The 16,478-nt window shown below is 46.5% G+C and overlaps 1 protein-coding gene across 1 annotated transcript in view; it reads left to right on the top strand.

Moving 5' to 3' along the window:
- COLGALT2 (collagen beta(1-O)galactosyltransferase 2) overlaps window positions 1-16,478 on the top strand; it is a 362,921-nt gene that overhangs the window by 261,908 nt on the left and 84,535 nt on the right. The window contains exon 7 of the mRNA XM_075322014.1: window positions 7,175-7,251. Coding sequence (XP_075178129.1) covers window positions 7,175-7,251 — 77 coding nt within the window. The remainder of the gene's footprint in view (window positions 1-7,174; window positions 7,252-16,478) is intronic.

Raw genomic sequence — 16,478 nt, 5'->3', positions numbered from 1 at the left:
ATAGCTTACCACTTCATTTAAACCAAAGGGCACGAGGGTGTTCAGAGAGACAATCCACCTCGACTCCCGCTGAGCGAGAATCTTGCGTAGATTGCCGCCCCGAACACCCCCATGAATGACATCAATGCCCCTGATCTGTAGAGATTTCGGGCTGCAATTATGAACAGCTCTAAAGTGGCGGGGCAATGTTTTCAGCAGAGTAACGTCCTCCACTGAGGCCGCCGCAAGGATGTCTCTCACGTGCTCCCTGACCCTAATGCGGAACTCACGGGAGGTGAGTCCGACATAGATCAGGGAGCACGAGCATGTGGCATAATAAACCACATGTGTGGTGCTGCATGTAATGTAATCCTTGATGGAAAACACCTTTTTACCATCCGAAGAGGAGAATGTAGGTGCCCTGATGATATTACCACATGCGGCACAATGGCCGCATGGAAAGCAGCCACGGAGAGGACCCCTGGATCCAAAAGGATTTTGTCTGGGGGGAATATAATGGCTCCTGACGAGAAGATCCCCCAGGTTCTTCGCCCGTCTAGCCGTCATGAGGGGTCTCCTAGGAAGCACACCGGCCAAAGTAGGCTCAGTGAACAACACCGGCCAGTGCCTCTCAAGGATTCCCCTCATCGTGTCCCATTCATGATTAAATGTCCCAATAAACCGGATCTCACTGTTCATGGTTGGCCGACGTTGTTTGTATTGGAGAAGATGTTCTCTGGGGGTATTTTTTGCACGCAAATAGCCTTTTTTAATACATCTATTGCTATACCCCCTGGCTCTAAACCTGCACCGGAGATCGGACGACTGGGTTTCAAAGGTGGAAGAAGTGGAGCAAATCCGCTTCATCCTCAAGAACTGTCCGGTCGGGATGGCGCGTATGGTTGACATGGTATGACCCGAGGATGCGTGCAGGAGGGCATTCACCGACGTGTCCTTACGGAAGACGTCGGTTTGAATGCCCCCCAACGCATCCACATAAATATTGATATCCAAAAAATCCAGCTGTGTTTTACTGGATCTATATGTCAATTTGATGTTAAGAGAATTGGAATTGAGGTCATCCATGAACTGGCTGAGCTGCCCGACAGTGCCCTGCCAAACAATAAAAATATCATCAATGTAGCAGAGCCAGCACTGCACATGGGAGCCCCCCACAGCGCCACCATCCCCAAACACCAACCTCTCCCAGAAACCCAGAAAGAGGTTGGCGAAGGCGGGCGCGCAGGAAGCCCCCATCGCAGTGCCGCGCCACTGCAGATAAAAAAGATCTTTAAAAACAAAAAAATTATGTGTCAGGGCAAAGTCGAGCAGCTCTAGAACCAGGGCAGCCATGGCGCCATCGAGACCGGAGGTTGAGAGGTAGAAGCGGACCGCCTCCAGACCGTCCGCATGTCCGATGCAGGTGTAGAGCGACTCCACGTCGGCGCAAACCATGAGCATATCCGAATCCATAAAGATGCCATCAAGGCGCCTCAGGACGTCCGTGGTGTCCTTGACATAGGAGGGTAAGTTTTCAACTAAAGGTTTTAAATAAAAGTCAACAAATTTACAAATTGGTTCACATAACCCTCCTATGCCGGACACAATCGGACGTCCCGGGGGGTTGAGGGCATCTTTATGGATTTTGGGTAACAAATAAAATGTAGGGACACGTGGACAGCTAGTGAGCAAACCCTGGAGCATCTTCTCGTCAATGGTGCCTTTTTGGTGAGCCTGTGTCAAAATTTTCTTTAAAAGAAGGGAAAAAGAAGTGGTGGGATTATAACTCAAACGTTCATAAGTTGTCTTATCCCTCAATTGCCTATATGCCTCTCTTTCATATTTATCAACTGGCCAGACCACTATGTTCCCCCCCTTGTCTGCCCCCTTGATAACAATGTCATCATAACTCTGTAGAGAGGTGACCGCCGACCTCTGCCGATGAGTCAAATTATCATACCTACGTTTTGTAGAGACTTTCTTGAGGTCCGCGGTCACCAATCTAAGGAAAATGTCTATGGCCGGGCAAAGAGACATGGGGGGGAAGCGCGTGGATCTGGGCCGTAAAAAATCAGGAGACCCACCTGAATTGGAGTTTTGTTCCTCGAGTAGATCCTGTAGATCCTGAAGGGCGCCCCTCTCGGTCTCGTCCAAATCACTCTGTAGTTGTCCCCGTGAATATAACTTCTTAAGAAGTAATTTCCGGGCAAATAAATTCGTGTCCTTTAGCGCTAAAAAAAGATCAAAAGAATTGGTAGGACAAAAGTTAAGCCCCCTGGAGAGCACATCAAGCTCATCGTGAGACAGGACATGTGTTGATAAATTGATTACCTGCAATATACCCTTATTGTTGCTTCCCCCGACGGGTCATGGCAACAATGGGATTTGCAAGGTTGCGTGTCCTGTCAGATGAGCCCGATGGTGCCTCCTCCAGGGATGACTCTGAGAAGAGTGAAGTTGAACGAGAACGAGAGGGGGGCCCTTGTCTTGAGAATTTTCGACCTCGGTTAAACCGATGGCTCCACCTATAAGCTGTCCCCGAGGAGTAGTCCTGGGCGTCACGTTGAAACTTTTTTGATTTTAGGTCACAAACTTCTTTTTCCCACTTTTGGGCATCACCAGCAATTTCTTGGTTGAATTTGTCAAAGGCATCAGCTAAGCACAAACTCTGAATGGTCCTTTCCAGAACCTCCAATTCAGATTCAAGAGCCTCCAATGCCGTACTGTTGTGTTTGGACAGGAGGTCCATGCATTTAAGGGAGCATGATTGCAAATTGGTCTCCCACTCATTCTTAAATGTATCCTCAACCATGGGGAAGGAAGGGAATACCTGTATCCGGAGTCCCCGGGGTACCCAGGAATTCTCCGTATATTTTGTTAAAAAGGCACGGTTCCACCATAGGCGGATCCTCCTCCTATACAACTCCCTGTATCTCTGCATGGAAAGTTGTAAGGATTGATTTTGTGTATTAATCGGGTCACTAATAACATTAAAACTTGTGGTCCCACATTCCTGGAAGACTTTGTCCACTTGAGTGCGCCACGCCTGGTCGCGTGAGCGAAAATTCATTTTAATTGGCTTAAAGGCTGTGAAAAACACAGAGAGACAAATTAGGTATAACAATTTCGCCATCATACTTATAACACCATGGAGGCCACAAATAGGGACCCCCTAGGGCAAGAGCCTACTCCAAATAGCATGCATGATAGGAGGACAAAGGAGATCGGGCAACAACGTGCACATAAAAAATTCAATTTTATTAGATAAAATCATGTGAAAAACAACTAGTACAAAAGACATATAATAAGACAAGTCATACCAGGATGAGGAACAATAGGAAAAAGTGGTAAAAATTAGGTGGGCAAATCAATGCCACACAGCCTGCCCATATACTGTACAGGGGTAAGAATGTAGAAGGGCGTCACATTCCACAGTTATATGGCGTGGTGATATAGTAATAGAGTGACAGCCTAATGGAGAAAAACAATAGCAGGCATAAAGTGGCGTGCTATATATTAAAGTCTTAAGTATAAAAGACTAATATTAAAATATATTGTCTCCATATAGGCACATCATGACAATAATGGCACCACGTCGCAGGGGCACTCAGGCTAGGACAAAGGGAAATGCTATCCCAGCATGAGTATGCGCAGATGGATATATCCCAGCATGAGTGGCCCAGCTGTCAAAACAACACAGGGAGCATGAACAATACCTGAAGTGTAGCAGGGCAGGCTGTGGGGGCAGAGAGCCTCCTTGACAGCTGTTTCGCCTATGGCTTTATCGAAAGGAGGTGTAGATACTACATGTTGCACCATTTTTATTTAGGAACCAACAGGTGTGTGTGATCAAACTGACTGCGACGTGTGTACTGCGCGTGCGCCGGCGCCGGAGTACGGAGGGCGGCAGGGAACAAGGAGCCCGCTGTGTAAGGCGCACGCGCGGGACCACAGGACGCGTCGCTATGGTACCCGGGCGCGCGCACCAGCCAGGCTCGCTCCCCACCGTCGCCCGCAGTCAGCGCGCCGATGGGCGCGCAACACCACAGCCAGGTGATCACAGAAGGCGTACACTGGCGGTCGGACGCTGTGTAAGTGTACAATACATTAGATGAAACCAGAATTGCATATATTAAGACCACCAGTGACGCAATGAAATCAATATCAAATAGCAGGGTAATCTTGTCCAAAAGGAGGAGACATGAAAGGGACCTAAAAAAAAGAAGAACAGACATAAAACGGAAAAAGTAAATAGCAGATAGAGCGAGGGGGTATAGCAATAGATGTATTAAAAAAGGCTATTTGCGTGCAAAAAATACCCCCAGAGAACATCTTCTCCAATACAAACAACGTCGGCCAACCATGAACAGTGAGATCCGGTTTATTGGGACATTTAATCATGAATGGGACACGATGAGGGGAATCCTTGAGAGGCACTGGCCGGTGTTGTTCACTGAGCCTACTTTGGCCGGTGTGCTTCCTAGGAGACCCCTCATGACGGCTAGACGGGCGAAGAACCTGGGGGATCTTCTCGTCAGGAGCCATTATATTCCCCCCAGACAAAATCCTTTTGGATCCAGGGGTCCTCTCCGTGGCTGCTTTCCATGCGGCCATTGTGCCGCATGTGGTAATATCATCAGGGCACCTACATTCTCCTCTTCGGATGGTAAAAAGGTGTTTTCCATCAAGGATTACATTACATGCAGCACCACACATGTGGTTTATTATGCCACATGCTCGTGCTCCCTGATCTATGTCGGACTCACCTCCCGTGAGTTCCGCATTAGGGTCAGGGAGCACGTGAGAGACATCCTTGCGGCGGCCTCAGTGGAGGACGTTACTCTGCTGAAAACATTGCCCCGCCACTTTAGAGCTGTTCATAATTGCAGCCCGAAATCTCCACAGATCAGGGGCATTGATGTCATTCATGGGGGTGTTCGGGGCGGCAATCTACGCAAGATTCTCGCTCAGCGGGAGTCGAGGTGGATTGTCTCTCTGAACACCCTCGTGCCCTTTGGTTTAAATGAAGTGGTAAGCTATGCTCCATTTTTGTGATGTTTTCCTTTCTCTTGCTTCCATCCCTGTATATCTTAATTGATTGACTGTGAAGTGGAGTTTTTATACTCCACTGTCTTAGGATATTATTTTCGGGTCATTTGTGCCTCACAGTATGTGTGTGGCACATGCTATATTGAATAAGTGGTTTTATGTGGGCTCCCTTATTTTAACGTGTTGTTTTTATCTGCTATTTACTTTTTCCGTTTTATGTCTGTTCTTCTTTTTTTAGGTCCCTTTCATGTCTCCTCCTTTTGGACAAGATTACCCTGCTATTTGATATTGATTTCATTGCGTCACTGGTGGTCTTAATATATGCAATTCTGGTTTCATCTAATGTATTGTACACTTACACAGCGTCCGACCGCCAGTGTACGCCTTCTGTGATCACCTGGCTGTGGTGTTGCGCGCCCCTCGGCGCGCTGACTGCGGGCGACGGTGGGGAGCGAGCCTGGCTGGTGCGCGCGCCCGGGTACCATAGCGACGCGTCCTGTGGTCCCGCGCGTGCGCCTTACACAGCGGGCTCCTTGTTCCCTGCCGCCCTCCGTACTCCGGCGCCGGCGCACGCGCAGTACACACGTCGCAGTCAGTTTGATCACACACACCTGTTGGTTCCTAAATAAAAATGGTGCAACATGTAGTATCTACACCTCCTTTCGATAAAGCCATAGGCGAAACAGCTGTCAAGGAGGCTCTCTGCCCCCACAGCCTGCCCTGCTACACTTCAGGTATTGTTCATGCTCCCTGTGTTGTTTTGACAGCTGGGCCACTCATGCTGGGATATATCCATCTGCGCATACTCATGCTGGGATAGCATTTCCCTTTGTCCTAGCCTGAGTGCCCCTGCGACGTGGTGCCATTATTGTCATGATGTGCCTATATGGAGACAATATATTTTAATATTAGTCTTTTATACTTAAGACTTTAATATATAGCACGCCACTTTATGCCTGCTATTGTTTTTCTCCATTAGGCTGTCACTCTATTACTATATCACCACGCCATATAACTGTGGAATGTGACGCCCTTCTACATTCTTACCCCTGTACAGTATATGGGCAGGCTGTGTGGCATTGATTTGCCCACCTAATTTTTACCACTTTTTCCTATTGTTCCTCATCCTGGTATGACTTGTCTTATTATATGTCTTTTGTACTAGTTGTTTTTCACATGATTTTATCTAATAAAATTGAATTTTTTATGTGCACGTTGTTGCCCGATCTCCTTTGTCCTCCTATCATGCTTGTAGAAACAAGTATTTTTGCAATTTACTGTTTATTAAACATCTTCCCTTTTCTGAAGAATAAAGCAATTTTTTAAACAGTTGTCACCTTCAGAAATGTTTACTATTAGTAGTAAAAACAAGCTGAGGTTTACTCCTTGTCACCAGGTCCAGTGCTGACCCTCTGCTGCTGTTCCCCCGATACCTGCGCCCTCTGCATTGCTGATGTCATGTCGACAGCACAGCAGCCAACCAGTGAGCGATGTGGCTCTGCGCAGCGTGTACCGTCTACATCTGCAGAGCTGCAGAGCTGAGGCATTATCTGCAGCTCTAGACAAGACCTCAGCGCTGTAGACGACAACTGACACCATGAACAGCGGTGAAGACTCAGAGCTGGGCCTGTGCAGGGCGAATAAAACAGACATAAAGCTGGGACACCAAAAAATCTGGGTGTTAACCTCTGCTGATAGGCAGGGACTTTTGAGGGAAAGTAATACTTTCTTTTCTTAGGCCTCTGACCCTCTTCATTGTGACCCCTGAAAACTTAAACAGCTGGCTTCAGGTAACCTACAGTACCCTTTGTTTATGCAGTTCTGCTATAGGACACTTATACTTGATATTGTCTGTTTACTATTTTAATGACAATAATAATAGTCATTGTTAAAGGGGTTCTCAAAATTATGTCACCCATCAACCTTCTGGGATCAAAATCCAGTGGGAGGCGCAGTGTGAGCTCTAGAGTCAATTTTTTATGTATGTCACCTCCCTGGGCCCATTATAAGGGATTCTTCACTGGTGGACAACTGTTTTAAACTGACAAAGAAGATTAAATGAAATTCTAATAGTATTACTGTGACAATAGAACTTTCTGTGTTGCTTTTACACTCTAAACTGAGTATATATTTTTATGGGTTTTAGTTGATCGTCCTCCTCTGGAAATATCACGATATGTCCACGTGCCACCCAAACAGCCAGACAAGTTGGGGTTTGATGAGGTGAGTTCTTATTTACTACTCATAGAGTTCCCTTTTCTTTATAACCAGGCACTAAAAATGGAAACCAAATTCTTTTATCAAGACATTATTAACTTCTTTTTAATACTTGGAAAAGGCTGGAATAAATCTCGTGACAGTGCAATTAACAGAAAACTTAATATGCATTACTCAACATCGGAGCTTCCTGTAGCAGCAGACTAGAAGAGGAGTAGTGATGGGTGAACTCGAACTGCAAAGTTCGAGGTCCGTACTGAACAAATAGTGTTGGTGCACATGATCCCGAACACAAGTTTTCCTGGGAAGCTCGTGTTACAGTTCGGGTCCATTTCAGGTCCAGGGGCTGTAAAAAAAAAGCACATTAGTAAAAAACATTATGATTACACTTACCGCTCCCATGACGTATCCTGCAGACTCTGTGTCAAGGCCGCTTCTGCTTCCGGGTCCGATCATTAACTTCCGGGGGTATTCGCTGCACTGCTCGTCACTCGGCAGTTTTCGGCTTTTTTCGTAGAAGTTCGTGGTGAGGTCAGGGTTCATCCGAGTCCATGAGCCATGGACTTGATTGAACTTTGACTGTCACTGTGCAAGTCTTGCATCGGTATCACCGGGCACGGCGCACACTCTCCTTACAGGCGTGGGTCAGCTTCATGTATTTCCATGCAGCTGACTCACTCCTGTCAGGAGAGTGTGCGCTGAGCCGGGTGATATCGATGCGAGACTTGCAGGAGTCATACGCAAGCCTCAGCTGTGCACTTGCGGGAAGGCTCTTGATAGCTCTCAGCTGAGTTTGTGTGAGCAGATATGTGTTTGTCTTCTTGCACAGATGTAGTAGAGCTAAAGATGCTCGCCTGACTTTAGACTATGTCAGAGGGTTTTTTTGGGAAATAAAGCTGGAGCCCTAAATATTTGTTTTATTTCTAATAAAATATTTTTTTCTCTCTGTCTTTGTTTTATTTTACTGTTAAAATAACACACAATCACAGACGCTGTCACAGGGTGGGTGTCTGTGATTGGATGCTGGAGTAACCTGAAACCAGCCCATATATTCTAGCATCTAGAATTTATGGTTAGATTCCAGGTTACTCCAACAGTCAATCACAAGCGCCCATTCTGCGTGACAGCATCTGAGATTGGCTGTTGGGCTCCTCACACACATAGTGGTGTAAAAATAAATAATTTTAAAAAATGACATAGTGCAGTATTTTTGATTCTCAGCGCAGATAAAGCGGACGGCTACGGGCTGCCACCCCCATCTGCCTGGCTTTACCTTGGCTGGCAATCAAAATACAGGGAAGCCCATTAATTTTTTTTTTAATTATTTAAAAAAATAATTAAAAGAAAAAGGCGTGGGCTCCCATTGTATTTTGATCGATAGTCAGGTAAAACCAGGCAGCTGGGGGCTCAGATTCTCTGCAGCCATCCCTGGAAATGGCACATTGTTTCTTAGTGTCATTTCCAGGCGCTTTACCTGGTTCATCCAGCGGCCCTGATGGCGGTGGCATGTTCGGTAATAAAGGGGTTTATACCAGCTTTGTATTCTCAGCTGGTACTAAGCCCAAATTTATGATGTCACGCCAAATTAGACATGGCCACCATGAATTTCTAGTAAACAGTAAACAGAAAAACATAGAAACATTTTTTTTATTAGAAATAAAACAAAAATAAATATTTAGAGACTCCATCTTTATAACAAAATCCTTTGTCCGACGTAGTCCACAGGTAGAGCAGTGTCAGCTCTGTTTCATCGCTGAGTACAGACAAATGTCTGTACAGAGCGAGAAGCATGCTGACACTGAGGGTATGATTCCATTTGCGTATGACTCCTTTGAGCCTCACATCGGTATCACCCAACATGGCGCACACTCTCCTGACAGGAGCACCTCAGCTGCATGGAAATACATGCAACCGACCCGCTCCTGTCAGGAGAGTGTGCACCGTACCAGGTGATACCAATGCAAGACTCGCACAGTGACAGTCAAAGTTCAATCAAGTCCATGGCTCATGGACTCGGGTGAACCCTGATGTCACTGTGAACATAGCCGAAAAAAAGCTGAAGACTGCCGAGTGACAAGCAGTACAGTGAATACCCTGAAAGTTAATGATCGGACCCGGAAGCAGAAGTGGCTGGCAGACAGAGTCTGCATGATGCATCGCGGTAGAGGTACAAGTATAATGACAATGTTTATTATTAACTATATTCTTTATTTTACAGACCCCCTGCCCCATAAAATAACTGTAAAATCCAAGTTCGGGGTTCGGACGCAAGTTCGCTTTATCTCAGAACCCGAACTCGAACTTTAGAAAAAGTTTGGGCAAATCTCCCGAACACGAACATCGGGGGGTTCACCCATCACTAAAGAGGAGCTGTCAGTTCTCTGATGTGTCTGCTTAGTTTATACTTTTATGCCTCGATAAACAAGGGTTCTGGAGTATCTTTGGTATAACTATGTTGTCCTCTGTTATTCCTCTTAAACATATATGAATAATTTGACAACTGGGTGTTCCATTTCCCTTCTCAATGGTGTGTGCTTATATAGTCTGATAGGGTCAGGACTAGTGATGGGCGGACCTGGACTGTAAAAGTCCGGATCCACGCAGTTTCAAAGGTATCCGAGTGCCGCAGCGGCATATCTGTGCATTGCTCCTGCTGCCTCTCCTTCACCTCCTGTGCCACTCATTATTGCTCATCCATATTCATTGCTTTCCCCGCACACCAGCTGTCTTGGCATCTGTGATTGGTTGCAGTCAGACGTGCCCCCCAGCTTGTGATTGATTGCTCTCAGTGAGAGAAACAAAAATAAAATTTTGTAGTTCTGATACCTTTTAATGGCTAACTAAGATAAAAATAAAATATGATGTTATAAAGCAAGCTTTCGAGACATCTCAGGTCTCTTCCTCAGGCATGGTATGACAAAATAGCTGAAGAAACACAAATATATACACAAAACAGGGCAGAGCGATGCATAGTAAAAGGACATTTAAATAAACAAACACTGAGCTTGGAAAGTGAGTCCTTAATTAGCTTTGATTAGTGGTGTGAGTTTTATTGTCCAAAATATCCATGTAGGATCAGAGGCCTGGTGCCCTTGTAGTCTCTGGAGCTGACCTCTCAGATTTTATAATGATTTTTAGGATCGCTACTTCCAATAGGTGGCGCTGTGCTAGAGTTTTGTCTCCTTTACTGGAGAGACAATTTGAATATTTCTTAGAGGGGCGTGGCAGCTATAAGTCCCCTTACTTGGCAGCCAGACTGGCTTGCAAAGTCTCCTTAAGGAGAATAGTGTTCCCCCGTGGTCCCCACATAGCTTTCTCATGAGCCAGATCAGACACCCCCATACTTTGCACTGACGAGGGGCAAGCACCCCGAAACACCATGTCTGCAAATTGGGATTCTGATTTGGCTTATATATCCTGAGTCATATTGCAAAGGATTGTTAAAAATCCACTTGTGACTTTTAGGATCGCTACTTCCAATAGGTGGCGCTGTGCTAGAGTTTGTCTCCTTTACTGGAGAGACAATTTGAATTTTATAATGAGTCATAAATCCTTCTGAGAGATTGAGTCCTGTGTCCACAGAGTTAAACAGTGTGATGAATTTGTATTCCCAGACCCTGCGATGGCTCTGTGATCTGAAGTTGCCTTTTAATATGACAACTTTCATGTGGTTTATGTTGTGTCCTGGAGCACAGAAATGTTTGGCCACAGGTAAATGGATTTTTTTGTCTGTAATTGTGTGCCTGTGAGATCTCATCCTTGCTCTCAGTCTCTGTCCTGTTTCTCCAACATAGAGGCCCCCAATAGGACATATAGTGCACAGGATTAAGTACATCACGTTGGAAGAGGAGCATGTGAATGTCCCAGGAATCTTATAGTCCTTCTGTGTGTTAGGGATCTGTATCCGGTCTTTGGTCTCTACATGAGTGCAGGTTTTGCAGCTCTTTACATTGCAAGGATAAGTTCCTCTTGGTGTGTCTGAGGGCATAGAACTTCGGATCATGATGCTCCTTAAATTAGGAGGTTGCCTGTAGCACAGTAATGGAGGATCTTTGAATATTGTTTTTAACCGGTCATCCTTGTGTAGAATGTGGTGAAGTTTCTTGGCCATACTTCTCAGCACCTCAAGCTGTGGGTTGTAGGTCACCACCAGAGGTACTCGACTATTTTCCTCTTTTTGTTTGTATTGAAGCAGTTCACTTCTAGGGGTCCTTGTGGCTCTAATGATCTGATCATCAATGGAGGTGGGGTGGTAGCCTTGGTTTAAAAATGTCTTTTTAAGATGGGTTAAGTGTTCATCCCTGTCTGCAGGGCTGGAACAGATACGATTATATCTGAGGGCCTGGTTGTAAACAATGGACTTTTTAATGTGTTTAGGATGGAAACTGTCCCATCTGAGGTATGTGGGATGGTCAATAGGCTTCTGATACACTGATGTCTGGATTGAGCCATTTTGAATTTTGATGGTGGTATCCAGGAAGTTGATTTCTGTTTTTGAGTGGTCCAATGTCAAGTTTATGGTTGGATGAAATGCATTGAATTTTTCATGAAATTTTAGAAGCTCTTGGTCAGATTCGGTCCAGATTATTAAGATGTCATCGATGAAACGGAAATAGGCCAATAGTTTGAGGTTGTAGTATGCTAAAAAGTCATTTTCCAGTTTTAGCCATGAAAAGGTTGGCATACTGTGGTGCCATTTTGCTTCCCATAGCAGTTCCTGTGCATTGTAGATACAGCTTCTCGCCAAAAGAGAAAAAGTTGTGTGTGAGGATGAATCTGGTGAGTCTTAATACAGACTCAGAAGGGATCCCATTAGCTTCAAGAAACATTTGGCAGGCGGTTAGTCCATCTTCATGTGGGATGTTAGAGTATAAGGAATCCACATCCATGGTGGCTAAGATGGTACTCTCGGGTAGAGGACCTATTGTAGATAGCTTTTTTAAAAGGTCAGTGGTGTCCTGTATATAGCTGACGGTCTTCCTTACCAGTGGCTTAAGGACATTTTCTACCCACCCAGAGATTTTTTCAGTGAGCGTTCCCACCCCTGAGATGATCGGCCTCCCTGGGTTACCTGGTTTATGAATCTTGGGTAGCGTATAGAAAACTCCCATCCTTAAATTCTCAGGTATTAGGTCCAGAAGGTTTGTGGAATCTGTACCCAGATATCTGATGACTTTTTTCAACTGCCTTGTGTTACGGTTGCTGCGAGCACTGGAGACTATGTCCAGATTTCTTGCTACTGCACATGTGCGAGCGCTGGAGACTAAGTCCAGATTTCTTGCTACTGCACATGTGCGAGCGCTGGAGACTAAGTCCAGATTTCTTGCTACTGCACATGTGCGAGCGCTGGAGACTAAGTCCTATCTTGGAGCCATTGCACATGTGCGGGTGACATCATCGCTGACACGAGGTCACATGTCTCTGACACCTTCTATGCCGATTGGTCGCTGGTCATGTGCTTGTGACGCCTTGCTCGGTGATAGGCCAGCATGACGTCACTCTTGTCGTTCTGGCAGCGGATTGGCTCTGGTGTCCTCCATCTTGGATGAGGCACAGAGTCTATATAAGACCCTGACACACGCCGCATGGCGCTCAGTCCTCTTGGTTCATGCATGAGGGTAGACGCCCTGTGCACGTTCCTCTAGGCATTCCTCTGTCTATGCTAGGTGAGCGCTACCGGCAGGGTAGCGTTCTTATACCTTACAGCTTCGGCTGCTGTCCGTATCCTTACCTCTTAGGGGAGCGGACATAGGCAGGTGCCTGAGGCACATGGTCTGGCTGGGCCTTGTGGTTCGACTCGTAGGTGGACGTTGCCGCTAGGGTAACGTTCCTTATACTGCGACTAGCAGTTGTTCGTATCCTCGCACACTAGGGGAGCGAACAGAGGTAGGAGCTTTGTGCGGCTTACGCTGCTGTTCGTCTCTTTTGCACCACTAGAAGAGCGGACCTAGGCAGGTGCCATATCTAGTGGTTTGTGTCCTCGCACACTAGTGGAGCGAACGCAGGTAGGAGCTTTGTGCGGCTTACGCTGCTGTTCGTCTCTTTTGCACCACTAGAAGAGCGGACCTAGGTAGGTGCCATTTCGCACACATTGCCTTTGTCTCTGTGATTATTAACAGAGATCATTCCACACACCCTCCAAGTAAGGGAGGAATTGCTTTACTTTCTTATTATATCCTTCTGTGAGTTAACAGAGGTATTGCACTCTGCCATAGTCTGCAGCAGAGTCTTTGCACGGTGGACCCTGACTGTCTGATACTCCTTTAGGTTATTATCAGACAGCCCCCCGTAACATTAGGACTGAGCCAAGGGTCTGGCAGTTATGGCAGAATATCAGCAGTTACACCGTTACATACAAGTACTTGAGTCACGGCTCAAGAGTATAGAGGATAAACCTCAGACCATGGTGACATCTGCACATGATCCTCGACTTGCTCTGCCAAACAGATATTCTGGCGATGCCAGATCATGTCGTGGTTTCATTAGTCAGTGTCAGATACACCTAGAGGTCAACTCTTCTCGCTTCTCTACGGAGAGGTCCAGAGTAGGCTTTATCATCTCCTTACTTCAGGACAAAGCCTTAGAATGGGCGACTCCCCTATGGGAGCGCTCTGATGTGGTTACTCTGAGACATCAAGACTTTCTTGATGCTCTTAAGGCGGTATTCATGGGTCCGCAGGTTACCCATGATGCGGCCCTGAGACTGTTAGATCTATCTCAGGGTTCGTTATCCACTAGTTCTTATGCCATTGCTTTTAGAACTCTGATGGCAGAACTAGATTGGCCAGAGAAGGTGTTGATTCCTATCTTCTGGAGAGGGTTGGCAGGCTATGTCAAGGATGCTCTTGCTACTCGTGAGGTCCCTGCTTCTCTGGAGGACTTGATCACAGTAGCAACGAGGATCGATGTACGCCATAAGGAACGTAGACTCGAGGTCTCTTCCTCACGCCCTAAGCATCGGACTATTCCAGTTGTTGAGGGTCCACTATCATCTTCCTCAGCATCTGAAACATCTCCCACTCCTATGGAGTTAGGTCATACGTCTTCCAGACTACGCAAGTCTGGTCCTCCTATATGTTACGTATGTCGTCAGGCTGGGCACTATGCCAACAAGTGTCCTAGTCGTCAGGGAAACTCCCTGGCCTAGTAACCATTAGAGGGGGGTTACTAGAGACGTCTTCTGCACCCTCTAAGTGTTGTATCTCAGGTCAGCTCTCGTTATCTGAGAATACATGGCCTATTATGGCTTTTGTGGATTCCGGAGCTGACGGGACTTTTGTGTCCTCAGGATTTGTAAAGGGACACAATATTCCCTCTATCATGTTAGAGGCGCCTATTCCTGTCCGTGTTGTTAATGGAACTATGTTGTCTGACTCCATTACATTGAGGACAGTTCCCTTGCGCCTTTCCCTGTCTCAGGGTCACATAGAGGAGATTTCTTTTCTTGTTTTGCCTGAGGGTATAGACGACGTCCTTCTGGGTCTCCCATGGCTTCGGACTCATGCTCCTCACATTGACTGGGAGTCTGACAGCATTATTAGTTGGGGTTCGAAATGTCAGTCCCGATGTCTTCCCTTACCACCTAAGGTCATTGCGGTTGCATCTACTGATCTCTCTCCCATACCTACACCCTATCTGGATTTCGCTGACGTGTTCTCCAAACAGGGTGCTGAGGTTCTTCCACCCCATAGGCCGTATGACTGTGCCATAGACCTTATCCCAGGTTCGGTTCCACCTAAAGGCAGGGTTTACCCCCTGTCGATACCTGAGTCGGAGGCCATGTCGACCTATATAAGAGAGAGTTTAGAGAAGGGGTTCATTCGTAAGTCTGTCTCTCCCGCGGGAGCTGGGTTTTTCTTTGTTCGGAAGAAAGAGGGTGAATTGCGTCCCTGCATAGATTACAGGGGTCTCAACGCAATCACAATAAAGAACAAATACCCATTACCTTTAATTTCGGAGCTCTTTGACAGACTGAGAGGAGCTCAAGTTTTTACGAAGTTGGATCTGCGGGGTGCGTATAACTTGGTACGAATTCGAAAGGGTGACGAATGGAAGACCGCTTTTAACACCCGAGACGGTCACTATGAATACCTCGTCATGCCTTTTGGGTTATGTAATGCACCCGCAGTATTTCAGGACTTCGTAAACGATGTGTTCAGGGATTTACTGTTATCCTCAGTAGTGGTGTATCTGGACGACATCCTGATTTTTTCTCCTGATCTGGAGACTCATCGTCAGGATGTCGTTCGTGTCCTTTCCCGTTTAAGGGAGCACTCATTGTTTGCTAAACTCGAGAAATGTGTATTCGAGCAGTCCTCATTGCCTTTTTTGGGTTACATTATCTCACAAGAGGGCCTGGCTATGGATCCTGCGAAGCTCTCTGCTGTCCTGCAATGGTCCGAACCTCATTCCTTGAAGGCGGTGCAACGCTTCTTAGGATTCATAAATTATTACAGGCAGTTCATATCCCATTTTTCTACTTTGGTGGCCCCTTTGGTGGCCTTGACTAAGAAAGGTGCTAATCCCAAAGCCTGGTCTACTGAGACATCTCAGGCTTTTGAGGCAGTAAAAAGACACTTTTCAACTGCTCCCGTTCTTCAAAGACCCGATGAGAGTAAGCCCTTCCTCTTAGAGGTTGATGCCTCTTCAGTGGGTGCTGGTGCGGTCTTGTATCAAAAGAACGGTGCAGGTAGAAAAAGGCCGTGTTTCTTCTTTGCTAAAATCTTTTCACCGGCAGAGAGAAACTATACCATTGGGGATAGGGAACTGCTCGCCTTGAGATTAGCCTTGGAGGAGTGGCGTCACTTGCTGGAAGGAGCGAAACATCCTTTCCAGGTCTATACAGACCATAAGAATCTGATGTACTTACAAACCGCTCAGCGTCTGAATCCTCGCCAAGCCCGCTGGTCCTTGTTTTTCTCCCGCTTTCACTTCTCCATCAACTATCTGTCTGGGAGTAAGAATAACAAGGCAGACGCCCTGTCTTGCTCTATGCTTTCTACCCAGGAAGAGATTGACGAACCTCGTCTTATCCTTCCCTCCAGGGTTTTTCATACGCTCTCCCCTGTGACGTTAGACCAAATCCCACCGGGCAAGACCTTTGTTCCGCCTGATCGACAGAATGATATACTGTCATGGGCCCACACCTCAAAGGTGGGTGGGCATTTTGGTATTAGGCGGACACGAGAGTTACTGGAGAGGTGGTATTGGTGGCCACACTTAGCCAGCCACGT

Source organism: Anomaloglossus baeobatrachus, chromosome 8, assembly GCF_048569485.1.
Source record: "Anomaloglossus baeobatrachus isolate aAnoBae1 chromosome 8, aAnoBae1.hap1, whole genome shotgun sequence".
Classification (NCBI taxonomy): domain Eukaryota; kingdom Metazoa; phylum Chordata; class Amphibia; order Anura; family Aromobatidae; genus Anomaloglossus; species Anomaloglossus baeobatrachus.
This window is presented reverse-complemented; position numbering and strand designations above follow the sequence as displayed.